Here is a 12,866-nt window from a genome sequence, read left to right on the forward strand (position 1 = left end):
CACACTTATCGAACAAGAAACGCGTTGTCTTAAAAATTAACATTCAGATATATAAACATATACATATACATATAATTAGGTACAATTGTAATGCAACAACAAGTCGTTAAAGTATTAAACATTCATGTGCCGTCGAGTGAGTGCTTCAACTGTTGGCAGATATTTTTGATTGCTTTTTGTTTTCGTTTTCCATGAAGTGTGTTGCCGCATGTCGTTTGTGTGTTGTGTTTTTGCCTAATCAGTCTTTGCTATAAGCTGATTGTACATTTTAGATGCTGTTCTATGTTGGGGTTCGATGGCAAAACTAACATCCAAATGATTAATAGTAATAATAACTCGCTCGATGCATTCTAACAATGGGAAGACTACGTAGTTTGCATTTTTTGCATGTAATAATAGGAATTCTGCTGCTGCCATTCGATCTACGATTGCTGAAGTGGGAGTGGGAGTGGGAGTGGGAGTGTGTGGGATCACACTTATCTAAATACAATCTATCGACACACACACATACAAATACAAATATACATCAATTTTTGTCTAAAGTAATTGTCGATGGCTGCTGTTTACACATTCCTCTCGGTAGATTCTACATCCTAGGGATCGATCTTGCCCAGCTCTATATCCTCTACGGTTGGAGGTGGCTCCTCCACGTCTATGGAGTTCTCACGCTCTGTAATCTCGGGCATCTTCAGGGAGAAGCTGCTCAGCTTGCGCTCCGCGGAACCCAGGGAACTCTGCGAGTCTGCCTTCAGCAGCGTGGAGCGCCGCTCGTTGATCACTTTGAGGGAATCGTACATCTGATCATCGGCACTGTGCGTACCCTTGGCCAATCCCCGCTCCATGGAACGTGCATGGTATACAGCGTCATCCCGCTCACCAGCCACCGCCCCCTTGGGCCTGTAGAACTGCCGAGAGCTGTTGCTGCGAAACAGTGGGACAGCTGCCATCGCCTTGACCGTCTGTTGGCTCTGATTCTCCGCCTGCTCGCTGCGGGAGAGTGGCAGAAAGTCGGGGCGAGCCTTCTTCGGTGGCAGGCTGCTCGTGTGTTGCTGCACCTCATCGTAGGACCTGTCCTCGGCCTGTTCAAGACTCTCCTCCGGCACGGCGGGCTCCATGCTCGACTGTCCCGACAACTGACGCACAGGCGGCGGTGGCTCCGAGCACACAGATAATTGGCTGCTACAAGAGGGAAAGGGAAATGTGAGAAGAGTATAAATGGATTCGTGTGACTGTGCTCACCGAAAATCCTTATCCACTGATGGCGTGGCCGAGGGCCCAGAGCTGTAGCGCTTGGGTGAGCGCAAAATCGACTTGGGAATCACCTCCGGGCTGTGCAAATCCACTTGCACGCGCCGCGACTCAATGCTGGAGGTGCGACTGGCCATCGATGCACAGCGTGCCGTCCAGCGGCCACTGTACGAGGAGTCCGACATGGTGGAATTGCTGTCAAGGAATACTCCAGTAAGAAATCTGATCAATATCTTTATCTAAATAATATCTACCGCCTGTGGCCTAGGGGACTGCGTCCCTCCTCTTGCTCGATGGGACGCTGTCGGGAGAGGACATGCCGCTTGGCCGTGTCCGAGCGTTTGTTTCGCTCGCTGCGCTTCTCCGCGCTGGAGATGGCGACACTCGCGGCGTGTCCATCAAAGGAGGAGGCCTGCCAGTACACTCGGCCCGCGGCCGGGGGCTGCAGCAGCGAACACTCCCGTGTGGCGCGTTGGATGAGGCTCGAGGAGTTGCTGATGATGCGAGTCGATGAGTTGGAGCTGGCAGCAACGGCAGGGGCAGAAGGGCCTGGCCCTGGCCCTGCCCAAGGTCCACGTCCCTGGCGCACTCTTCTTACGCTGCTGCTTGCCGACGCGGAGCAGGAGGGTTTCGCGTGTTGTCGGTGATGGTGATGGTGATGCGAGTGTCGGTGGTTGTGGCGTCGATGTCGTTTCGTGTGCAGCAGCAGCAACGTGTCCAGCGGCATCGTCATCAGTTGGTGGTGCAGTGAGAGCAAATTGGAGTGATTAGTGGCAGCGTTGGAGGTGTTTTCAAGGAGATTGGCATGATCATGAGCGTGAGCATGAGCGGTGGAGGCAGCGGCATGGATGGTGGACAAATCGGGCACTGATCCAGTGCAGGTGAGGCGACGCAACTGCGGCGAAAAGCGTGTGGATTGGCGACTGCCGTAGGCGATGGGGGCATGATGCAAAGAGAGAGAGAGAGAGAGAGAGAGAGAGAATGAAATGGGAAGAAGGATGGATTAGATTTGCCAATGGTTCCCAGATCTCTGATCAGTTCTCCCTATGAATGGTTTATGGCTTTAGCTCGCTGTCTTTCGACTTGCAATACCTGAGGGACTTGGAGAACTTCACCAGCTCAGCGGTCAGCGCTTCCCTATCGAAGGGCTGCTGCTGCTGATGGTGCGGATGCGTGGCAGCGAGTATGGCTGCCTGTGGCTGCTGATGTGGGTCGCCCGGCGATGAGCGGAACACACCAAAATGCTGATCCCAACGCGTCGACTGGTACTGGGCACCTGTCAGAGCAAACAGAAAATGATAAGAATAAGTTCCCTTGGAGAGTGTCCCAACTGCTTACCCATTCCGCGGCGCTGCGAGGCGGATGATCCCTGATTACTTCGCGTTGGATTCTTGTTGCTGCCTCCTCCACCCGCACGCAGTCGTGCCGGCACCACCTTTGCCGCCGAGTCGCGTGCCTCGAAGGTCATCACGCAGGAGGCCACCACAATGAAGCCACCAAAGCCCATCACAATGGGCCCCACATACGCAAAGTTATTCAGGTGGAAGCCCTTCAGGTCGTTCTTCACGCGCACCGTCACATTGCCACGCAGCTCCGAGCCCATCGACAGGTGATCCGCGTAGTAGCCGAGGGTGGCCATGCCGGCGCCTAGAAGCATCAACGTGAGGCCCAGGATCAGGGCACGACAGGCATGCCACAAGCACTTGGAGGACATTTTGCCCCGAACCACCTGCACATTCCATGTGGCACCAGAGGCGGGATGTGCGCGTCGTAGGTTGCCGAGGGAATGCTTCCGCTTGACTGTGCCGCCGCCGGCGCGACGGGATGGCATTGCAGCGATGCTTCCTTACACCTCACAGTGGCTGCAGTTCATTAACGTTGATTTCTGAAAGAATTGCAAGGGGACATATACAGAAGGAGCAAGGAAAAGATTGCTGCTACGTAATGATATTCTCGATGAAGTTTTCGGATGTAAAATACCACCAGATTGGAGGCCTAACAGTATGAACAGCAAGTCTTAGATCTCTTGGATGATTTAATGGTTTCTTTAAAGGCTTTTTGGTTGACCTTGGGCAAGCAGAGGTCTGGGTGGGAATGAACTAATAGTAGTCATACGAGTATATGCCTATCCTTTCCCATCGATTGCCATTCAATTTTATATTTATTAACTTAAATTCATATCAGAATGAAATTGTTTAGGTTTTGACCAAGATATGGCCACAAAAAGGGGAGAATTATTACAGAAATTTCGTTTTGTGCCATTGTCTACTCAAGAGATGAAAGATTTTGTTGCAAAAATTATTGATTTAGAATGAAATTAAAGCCCGAACGAATATTCTGTGGATCGTAGCCTGGGAGCACTTGTGGGCGGCCTATAAATATTTTGTTGCTGGATTGTCTCTGTCATTCTCTTACAGGTCTCAAGGCATCTCCACCTGTTGTCCGCCTGCCCAATAAGGTGTCAACTGTGATTTATGCACATTTAAGCAGAGTTACATGCAAACAACTGGTGGAACACAACTAGGGAACCAAGGGACGCTGGAACAATAACAAATTGTGAAGAAAAGCGAGCACAATGAATGCCCGAATCTGAGCTGAGCTGAGAATAGCTGAAGCAGCAGCAAGAGGCAGAGACAGTCGCAGTCAACAACAACAGTTGAATGTTGCGATGTGGATGGGACTTGAAGAATAGCGGACACTCCTTCAAGAGGCGCCACCACCAACGGAGACGTGTTCGCGGCCTGTGCCGCAATTAAAGCCAAACAAAACGCAAGCTCACATAAGGAGGAGAGACGGTAGAGGGAACGTGATAACAAGGCTTACAATGACGGTGTCTTCAGTGTCTCCTGAGTGCTGCTTGACACGTGAGCCCCAAGACGCAGGTTGATGCTGTTGCCGCTGCTTAAATTTAGAACGTATTCTCATTGTGGGGCCACTTGTGGGTAGGAATAGGAGGAGAAGGAAATACTCTACTGCTGCCCATCCAGAGTCACATTCACAACACTTTTCTATGCACTAATGGGCCATCATTAGAGGGATTTTGAGAGCCATGGGTTGGGGTTTCACTAAGAGAATCGCTTTGGAGGTGCCATTGAGGTGTATTTAGGGGAATCGAATGAGATTTAACTGAGGGAATCGGTTGCAGAATATGCTAGGAATTCGGATAAACTTTCACACTGCTTTGAGTTCATTTTTCAACCATGAACAGAGAAATTTTCGGAGTAATTTGATCAGATTTCACTTCACACTTTTGCCTGTACATTCCGAACGGATTTACGGAATCTTTTGGATGGACAGTTAACCTTTTAAGGAAAGGAAAATCTCAGCTTACAGATGGGAAATGGGATGTCACTGAGTAAATCACTTTCAGATTGCACTTTAGACACTTCCAAAAGCACTTGTAATCCATCAACAGAGGAATATTCACTTCAGCTGCAATCTTCAACCATTTAACAAAGGATTTTCACAGTGATTGCATGCGATTTTCCCCTCTCTACCTCTCTTCACCGGGTTTCAATGTCTTACTTGTTGGTTCTTCTTCCCCTTGAATAACTTCAGGCTGCTGCTGGCTGTTTGCTGCTGCTGCTGAATGTCGATGCTGTTGGGGCTGCTGCTTCTGCTGCTAGTATTTGCTGTCGATGCGAGGATGTAGAGGTAGAGCCTTTTGTGTGACCTAAAAGCACTGTGTGACTTTTTGGCTTCGCGTCTGTATGTATACTGGCAGTATCTGCACATATATTTTTGCAACTTTTCACCTGTACTTTCCACCCAATGGTCATCCTCTGGAGTGCTTTATATCTTCATTGATGGCTGCCATTTCCTTGCCTACTTGCGTGGGACACTTCAATTTTCGAATCTTAGGTTGATATTTAATTTTCACTCCTGAAGCGTTTTTCGCAGTTTTCTCGATTGTGGCTGGACTGGAGCAACCTCCACGCGCGTCTGATAAGACGCTGCCACAACACCATGGACCGACCCGACCGAGCGACAGAGCAATCATCCCTCATGCCATCGCTTCTCGATTCCCATAAATCTGAGGCTGCAAACTGGTCGAAATTGGCAGTGGGTATACGCTACAGTGGGCTTTGTTTCGCTCTACCAGTGGTTGCAGGTCCTGCTGGGTGGTGGATTGCTCTATGGGGAGGATTCTCTGTGGGCTGGCATAACAGGCGCCGCCTGTTGTCGAAAGGTTTGTACTTCGAGCGTGTTTTATGGTATTCGTATCACAGTTGTATAACGCTCTGGTAACTGCTCTTATACTTTCGAACAGTTTCATAGCTTGATTTGGTATACTGTCCTTCCATCTGTCCTACACCATACAGCATGCAAGAGGTGAACTGCTTTCAACGATTATCACAGCTTGGTTTTGCTATAAAATTAACTGCTTACACTGCTTTCATCCCATACTAATACACTGCTTGCCTACATCTAATTGAATTTCGGACTACTATACACCACAGGCAAAAAGGGGCAAGAAGCTTCTCCACTCCGAAAGTGTAACAACCAAAAACAGGAGATAAAACTGAACGAAAGCAGGACATGCGCAAAAGTCATGAATGGTGAATAGAGAGCAGAGCAGAAGCTCTTTGTGGCCAAGTAAAGTACGACACGAAGTCAAAGGGACTCGGGGACTCTGTGTCTCGGGGACATCAACAACAATTTGACAAGAATTCCTGCCTCAAATCCGACAACGACGGACCATTCAAAGGCGAAGTGTAACGGCGTGCTGACGTTGCTCCGTGCGTGCCGGATGTACCGAGGAATCCCAATCCCCCACTGGCGGATATACGTGATGAAGTTGTTCGAAGCGAATCGTTACGTTCCCATATACCGTGCGTGTACAACGACAGAGTTTTCGGTCTTGTCTCGTCGCGTCTTGTCGCTGTGTGGCATGCAACATGAGCAGTAAGCAGCATGGCATGGGGCTTTGGGCTTTAGATGAAGAATGCATGAGATGAGGCAAAGCCAAAGGCCGTGCACTGCCCGTGATTGAGTCTCGTACCCAATGCATTCCCTGACAATTGAGTGGCGCTTCCTTGATCCATACAACAGCCGCGTCGTGTGTGTCCCCAAAAGGGAAAGCTAAAACCCAATCGAATACCGGAAAGTGTTCTCCGTGTTCCGGCAAGTGAAAACCCGAAAAACCGATGACTACATTTAGTTAACGATCGTTCCTAGAGCATGTATTAAGCATATATTAACTTAATCAGCTAATCAATAATCAAAAAGGGAGAAAAGTTTCCAGAGAGAAAGTTGCTCCTGTGTGTCCCTAAGTGAATTTATCAAGTTACGATATTTACGTGATTCCGACCCAACAAACAAATGGCAAAAGTGCGTGAGAGCCCCAAATTGTGAGGCAGATGAGCAGTAGGTGACCCCCAGTAGGTCGACTGGCAGACCCCCCAAGAGCGGCAGAGCAGCGTGAAACTCCCCAGTCCTCCAATGCAGTTGGCCAAATGTGCGTTAGTTAGTGCCGATTCCAAACGGGGATTACAGATTGCAAAATGCGTTTGAATGAACCAACGAAAATAGCGCCTCCGAGAACAAAATCGAAGCAAGCCAAAGGAATAACCACAGCTGCAGTCAGTCACTCGATCTCTGTGTCCTCGCGACCAATTGAATGCTCCGTGCGAAATCTGATCAGGCTGTTCATCCTAACCACAACGATCATGGGCAGTGGCAGGGCCAGCGGTAGCATCAATCGCATCAAGGGAGTGGATTCCTATGGCTATGTCGAGCAGCTGGACGAGCTGCCCGCAAGAACCACACCCGCAGCAGCAGCAGTAGGAGAAGGAGGAGGCACCACTGCCACGCCCTCGGCGGACCACTTGCTGTTGACCACGTGGCGAGATAGTTACGGTAGGGAAAATTGCAAAATTATTTCTTGGAAATCAGTCACCCCCCAACAAGGGGGCGGTGGCCCATTAATACATATTATATAATTGCTTTTCAATGAAAGACTCGAAAGACTTTTCACTCTTTGAATACTTGGAAAAATTTATAAACATTATAAAACAAGAACAAAGCAATCGAACTAAAACTGGGCCAGCAAAAGGGATAATTAAGTTAAAAAATCAGAAAAATGCAAAGTGAAAAATGAGCATTTAAATTTAAATCAATCAAAAATGTTCCATTCATTCCAACTGCAATGTGGATAATGTTCCCTGTTTATCTCCCATGATTATCTCCACTAAGTGGAATAGGGTTTGCTTCCAAAAATAGGTTTCCTGATTCCCAGATTTTCCATATTTATTAGACACATTCAACCCGTTGCCTGGCCATACCCTCCATACAACATTTTGTGGGAAACAAGAAATTAGCATAGACCCTTCAGACAGACACCCAGCGAACACACATTCAGACTGTGTTGTGGGTGGCCATGTCATCAATTCTTAACTCGCCCTTTCCTCTCTCTTCGTCGGCAGCAGATTCGAATGAAATCGATAACTCCTATGCTGCCGCCGCCGCTGGCGGTGCTGCTGGGACCAGCCTGGCCTCTGAGGCCGATGGCAATGTCGATGTGGAGCCCGATTACGTCATAGATGTGGGCCAGACATCAACGGTGACCCCCAGCTCACAGACAGCCACAACGATCATTGAGCAGCGGCTGCTGGGGCGCTCACAGGATATGGAGTCGCTGTCGCTGCAGGCGGACGGAACAGGCGCCACAGCATCGGCCAAGGGTCCGCTCTCTGAGGCACCCAGTCGAAAGAACTCACTCAGCAGGGACGATATGACATTCCAGCAGATTGGTAGCCAAAAGATAAATGCCTTAATGCCGGCCACTGCGGCGACAGTTGGCGGCAATGCGAGCACTGCCACACCCACAGAACCCGCGAGGAACAGAACCAACAACGTTCGCACTTCGGCGGTGAGGGTGGATGGCAACAGCAAGCACTCGCTGCCCAAGGGGCAGAAAACGGATGCGCCCATGCTCAACTACATCTTTGACACGTTCTCGGCGGCCAACAAACACCACCATCACGATCAGAGGTAACTTGGGAGTGTGGAGTCTCTATTTTATGCTATAACACGTACCTGTCGGTCTCGCCTCACAGATACGGGCCGCATTTCGAGGACGCACAGCGGCTGGGCCAGGCCACGAATCTGACCGTGCAAGCTGGGTCCACCATCCACTTGAACTGCAGGATTTCGCTGCTGCAGGATAAGACTGTAAGTGCGACTGGCAGGGACCACTCTTCAAGTTTTTACCTGCATTACTTCCATTATTATTCGCAAGTTCAAAGCTCTGCTTGAAGCACTTGTATAGTTTTCCCGCGGATTTATCGATAAGATATGAGACCCTCAAAAATATACTTAAATATACCTTCTCACTTTCAAAATATACCGTAAATCCTAACTCATTTTCCTCGATTTAGATATTCTGCTTACTATTACCAGCTATTTAAAACTCTCAGCACTAAACTTATAAATTTATTAGATTCATCAAACATTTCTTCACAGACTGGCTAGTTTTCATGATTTCTTTTAATTTTATTGTTTAAAAAATAAGGCTCAAGCTAAAAAGGCCAAAAAAAAGAGCATGAACATGCGAGAGTGATGACACAATCCATATAAAAGAGCATCGATTACTTTTACAACGCTAACATTGCATCGACTATCTATCAGTATTTGAAAATTGTAAAATTAACGTTATACCCACCACAACATTTAGGTATCTTGGGTGCGACATAATACGCAGGACGAGGAAAACGCCCTGGATCTGCTGACGGTGGGCATGCACACATACACGGGTGATAAACGCTATAAGATGGAGTTCCAATATCCCAACAACTGGCGACTGAAGATAACGAATGTGAAGAAGGATGACGAGGCCATCTACGAGTGCCAGATCTCGACACATCCGCCCCGCCTCATACAAATTAACTTGCATGTGAATGGTAAGTAGCCATCAGGCGATAAATTGCAAGGGAAGTCATTGAATTCCTTTGGCACAGCTCCGAAAGTGATGATAGTGGACGAGGTGGGGGATCCGCTGCAGGAGAAGTACTACGAGATTGACTCCACGCTCCAGCTGTCCTGTGTGGTGCGCAACGTGGCCATGAGCAGCTCCGTGGTGTACTGGAAGCACATCGACGATGTCCTCAACTATGACGTGACACGCGGTGGTGTGAGGTGAGTGGGGCAGGCCATAGCCAGTACTCTCTGCTAACAATAATCCTCCATTGCAGCGTCAAAACCGAACTGATGGAGGATGGAGCCAACTCCACGCTCTCCATAGCGAAGATCAGCAAAACCGATTCGGGGAATTACACCTGCTCGATCAGCGAGTTTCAAAACTTTACCATTGTGGTGCACATTCTGAATGGTGAGTCCCCCCAGCCTATGGAATCAGGAATCTATGGGTAAAACTGTTTATTTTTTCTCCCTTTGTAGGCGAAAGCTTTGCGGAGCTGCATCATGGCGGGGCAGGAGCTGTGCAGGCCACGTGGCAGCATCTGCTGGCACTGCACTTCCTAATGCTCATCCTGCTGGCCGCGAGTAGACTTAGGGCAGAGTTTAGGTAAGGTTCCCAGTTCTTTTTGTTAGGATAAGCGAGTGGAAGCGACACATACACTTTTTGTTGAGTAATTGTAAAGATTTTGAATTTGATTGAGGGCCCCGGGGGCATGGCACAGGAGAGTTATTAGAAATAACTAAAAAAATAAAACCAAAATGAATAAGAAAAGTAAATAAAACGCAGCCTAAGTTCAACTCCAACGCGATCGTTCGTGTTTGCTGGCTATTATAGATATGTTTCTACGTCTATCATCAATTTGTACATGAGCAGGAGCACGCCTAGGATTAAGCTTAGTGTAAGAGAAGGTGGTACAAGAGGTACGCAGAGGCCAACGAATTTCCCTAGCAGAACGACACCAGTACGGTCTGGTCTGGCCTAGATCTAGTTGATACAGGAATGTAAAGCATTATATCTAAGTCACCAGAGGAGGAGCAGCCTCAGCATCGGCATCAGCTGAGATTTGATAAGCAGAAGAACTCCTACGGGGACTATTCAATGTTGAACTAACTATAAAGTGCAATACTGTCACATACATATTATATACATACACTCACACACAACAACAACATACACATACAAGCAAGCGATCGACTAAATGATATGTTAATAAACGAATACTCGTATGTACGCAATAATAAAGTGAACTATATATGAGTGCAAAGTGAATTCAGAGCTGCAACTTATTTGAAATTTGATTACACCATACAATATCGATCTATCGATCAAAGTGCATTCTTATTCAACCCATCGGTAGGCAATCAAAACAGCTGTTTTTTACAAGGGAAAACTTGTAAACAAAATTTACAACTTTGATTTTCGGGTGGCAAAGTCCATTATGGCCTGAATGAACTCTTCTCCCTGGATACGATTAAGGAGTTCCGTGCACTCAGCATCATTGGCCTTCAGCAGGCTCGCTAGGAAGCCCTCCCTGATCAAGCGTTTTCCCTCCTTCAATGAAATTGGTGGCAAGGTGGAAAACTCACGCAACTTGGGCCAGATAACAGAGTCTAGATCCCCGGTCTTGTAGATGCGAGACACAAAGTTGAAATTGTACGCCTCGGCGGACGATAGCTTCTCGTTGAGCAGCAGAACCTCCGAGGCCTTGGAGCGACCAAGAATCATGGGAAGCAAAAAGGAAGAGCCTCCCTCTGGGACAAGGCCCAGCTTGGTGAATGGAGCGTAAAAGTATGCCTAAAATGGATAAGAGTTGGCTGTTTAGCAACGGTTATGGAAGTGTAAAGATCCGATTTACCTCCTCTGCACACCAGGCGACATCGCTGAGGCCCACAATGGTGGCGCCGATGCCAATCGCAGGACCATTGACCAGGCTAATCACAATCTTGTCGCAGTTTATAAAACCCAGCACCATATCTTTGAAAATCTTATTGGACTCTACGAGATAAGCTTGGATGTCGTCCGTTTGGCCACTTGGGGATAAGTTATTTCCGGCCGTGAAGAAGTCGCCCACGCCGGTAAACACAATTACGGTCACGTCCCCATCATCGTTCACTTCACTCAGCACGCGAGCCAGTTCCTGGTATGCCACACGATTTAGGCAGTTCTTCTTTTTGGGATTGTTGAATTTTACAATCAGAAGCTTCCCCTGCTTCTCCACGAGCAGCTCCTGGTACCCTTGGTATGCTGCCATCTATCTTTATGCTAATAATCGCATTTATTGCGACCAAGTGGTTGACAAAGTCCAATTTAGCTTGTTGTTACCGCCATCGGATTACCTTTTTGTGCGAGTGTGCGTTTGTCGTTGCTTTGATTATAGAGATGAACGATAGTATCGTTCTTAAGTATTTTTAAAGTCACTGTTCACTGCTGAATGAAAATGTAAACACAAACAGAAACTGCCTGGTACTTGGCCTTTCTTATAAGAAATTGCATTAGTCAAGCCATTAATGTGGCTTATTGCTTGTGCTGCTTAAGTTAGCATCCATATATGTTTAATTTTAGTACAATTCCAGTAATTGAGACCCATTTTTCAAATCACAGATACGTGAATCTTTTTATATCGATCTGGCAGCACAAGAGTACGGCAAAACATTACAAAATTGTGGAGGGGGCTCTTATTACTTTTGCAATAAAATCATAAGAAAACTTATAAGAAAACCAAATTGTTTAGAGTTTTGATTTGCGTTTTCCAAAATTCCTTATGACCTGTAAGAAATCCTCTGCGTGAAAACGATTGATTAGCTCCTTGCACTCAGCCTCATGAGCTTTCACGAGGTTCTCCAGGAAGCCCTCTCGGACCAAGCGTTTTCCCTCCTTTAAAGAAATCGGGGGCAAAGTGGAAAACTCACGCAGCTTTGGCCAGACCACGGAGTCCAGCTCCTTGGTCTTGAAGACACGCGACACAAAGTTGAAATTGTACGCCTCGGCCGACGATAGCTTCTCGTTGAGGAGTAGCATTTCCGAGGCTTTAGAACGACCAAGAATCCTGGGCAGCATATAGGAAGATCCTCCTTCTGGTACTAGGCCCAGCTTGCTGAAGGGTGTGAGAAAGTATGCCTGAAATGAACAGAAATAGGTTCAAAATCGAGCTAAGATCAACGGGTCAAGTTCAGACTTACCTCCTCTGCACACCAAGCGACATCGCTGAGCCCCACAACGGTGGCGCCGATGCCAATTGCCGGGCCATTGACCAGAGCGAAAACGATCTTCTTGCAGTTTACAAAGCTCTTCACCATGAATTTGAAAGTGACATTTGACTTTACGAGATATTCGGTAAGATTGTCAGCTTTGCCACTTTCTGATAAATCTTTCCCAGCCGTGAAGAAGTCGCCCACCCCGGTCAACACAACTATTGTCACATCGGCATCATTGTTTACTTCGCCCAGGACGCGGGCCAGCTCCTTGTAGGCCACGGGACTCAGGCAATTCTTCTTTTTGGGATTGTTGAACTTGACTATCAGAATTTTGTCCTGCTTCTCCACAAGCAGCTCTCGGTATCCGTGGTAGTTCATCTCTGTGGTGTTCTGTGTATGGCAGTGCTCTCGATCAAGGGGCTGACAAAGTCAGATTAATGCTGTGTTATCTCATGTTTACTGTTGTTTGTTTAAGCCTCCGTTATCTTATTGAACTACAAAAACAA

The 12,866-nt window shown here is 47.6% G+C and overlaps 4 protein-coding genes across 7 annotated transcripts; 1 reads left to right on the forward strand and 3 right to left on the reverse strand.

Annotated features, from left to right (window-relative positions):
- Nucleotides 1-52: 52 nt before the first annotated feature.
- Nucleotides 53-8,524, reverse strand: LOC117587242. 4 transcript variants are annotated; one of them, XM_034277814.1, is made up of 7 exons: nt 8,461-8,524; nt 8,287-8,406; nt 2,587-3,133; nt 2,341-2,524; nt 1,503-1,850; nt 1,240-1,443; nt 53-1,179 (listed from the first exon to the last, which is right to left on the reverse strand). In XM_034277814.1, the coding sequence occupies exons 3-7, from the start codon at nt 3,077-3,079 to the stop codon at nt 594-596; spliced, it is 1,815 nt and encodes a 604-aa protein (XP_034133705.1). In that variant the 5' UTR covers nt 3,080-3,133; nt 8,287-8,406; nt 8,461-8,524; the 3' UTR covers nt 53-593. The 4 variants fall into 4 exon arrangements, with proteins under 4 accessions (XP_034133705.1, XP_034133702.1, XP_034133704.1 ...); XM_034277811.1 differs by having other exon boundaries at nt 1,503-2,171; XM_034277813.1 differs by lacking the exons at nt 8,287-8,406; nt 8,461-8,524 and adding exons at nt 4,774-4,921; nt 5,004-5,193 and having other exon boundaries at nt 1,503-2,171.
- On the forward strand, nt 5,939-10,435 carry LOC117587243. Its single transcript, XM_034277815.1, has 7 exons — nt 5,939-7,107; nt 7,677-8,241; nt 8,307-8,421; nt 8,924-9,149; nt 9,207-9,384; nt 9,441-9,577; nt 9,646-10,435. The coding sequence occupies exons 1-7, from the start codon at nt 6,753-6,755 to the stop codon at nt 9,774-9,776; spliced, it is 1,707 nt and encodes a 568-aa protein (XP_034133706.1). The 5' UTR covers nt 5,939-6,752; the 3' UTR covers nt 9,777-10,435.
- Nucleotides 10,436-10,479: 44 nt separating this feature from the next.
- On the reverse strand, nt 10,480-11,512 carry LOC117587250 (enoyl-CoA delta isomerase 2, mitochondrial-like). Its single transcript, XM_034277823.1, has 2 exons — nt 11,022-11,512; nt 10,480-10,960 (listed from the first exon to the last, which is right to left on the reverse strand). The coding sequence occupies exons 1-2, from the start codon at nt 11,415-11,417 to the stop codon at nt 10,571-10,573; spliced, it is 786 nt and encodes a 261-aa protein (XP_034133714.1). The 5' UTR covers nt 11,418-11,512; the 3' UTR covers nt 10,480-10,570.
- Nucleotides 11,513-11,752: 240 nt separating this feature from the next.
- Nucleotides 11,753-12,795, reverse strand: LOC117587251 (enoyl-CoA delta isomerase 2, mitochondrial-like). Its single transcript, XM_034277824.1, has 2 exons — nt 12,346-12,795; nt 11,753-12,283 (listed from the first exon to the last, which is right to left on the reverse strand). Exons 1-2 carry the CDS (start codon nt 12,736-12,738, stop codon nt 11,894-11,896), a joined length of 783 nt encoding a protein of 260 aa, XP_034133715.1. The 5' UTR covers nt 12,739-12,795; the 3' UTR covers nt 11,753-11,893.
- Nucleotides 12,796-12,866: the final 71 nt, after the last annotated feature.

Source organism: Drosophila guanche, unplaced genomic scaffold, assembly GCF_900245975.1.
Source record: "Drosophila guanche unplaced genomic scaffold, DGUA_6, whole genome shotgun sequence".
Classification (NCBI taxonomy): Eukaryota; Metazoa; Arthropoda; class Insecta; order Diptera; family Drosophilidae; genus Drosophila; species Drosophila guanche.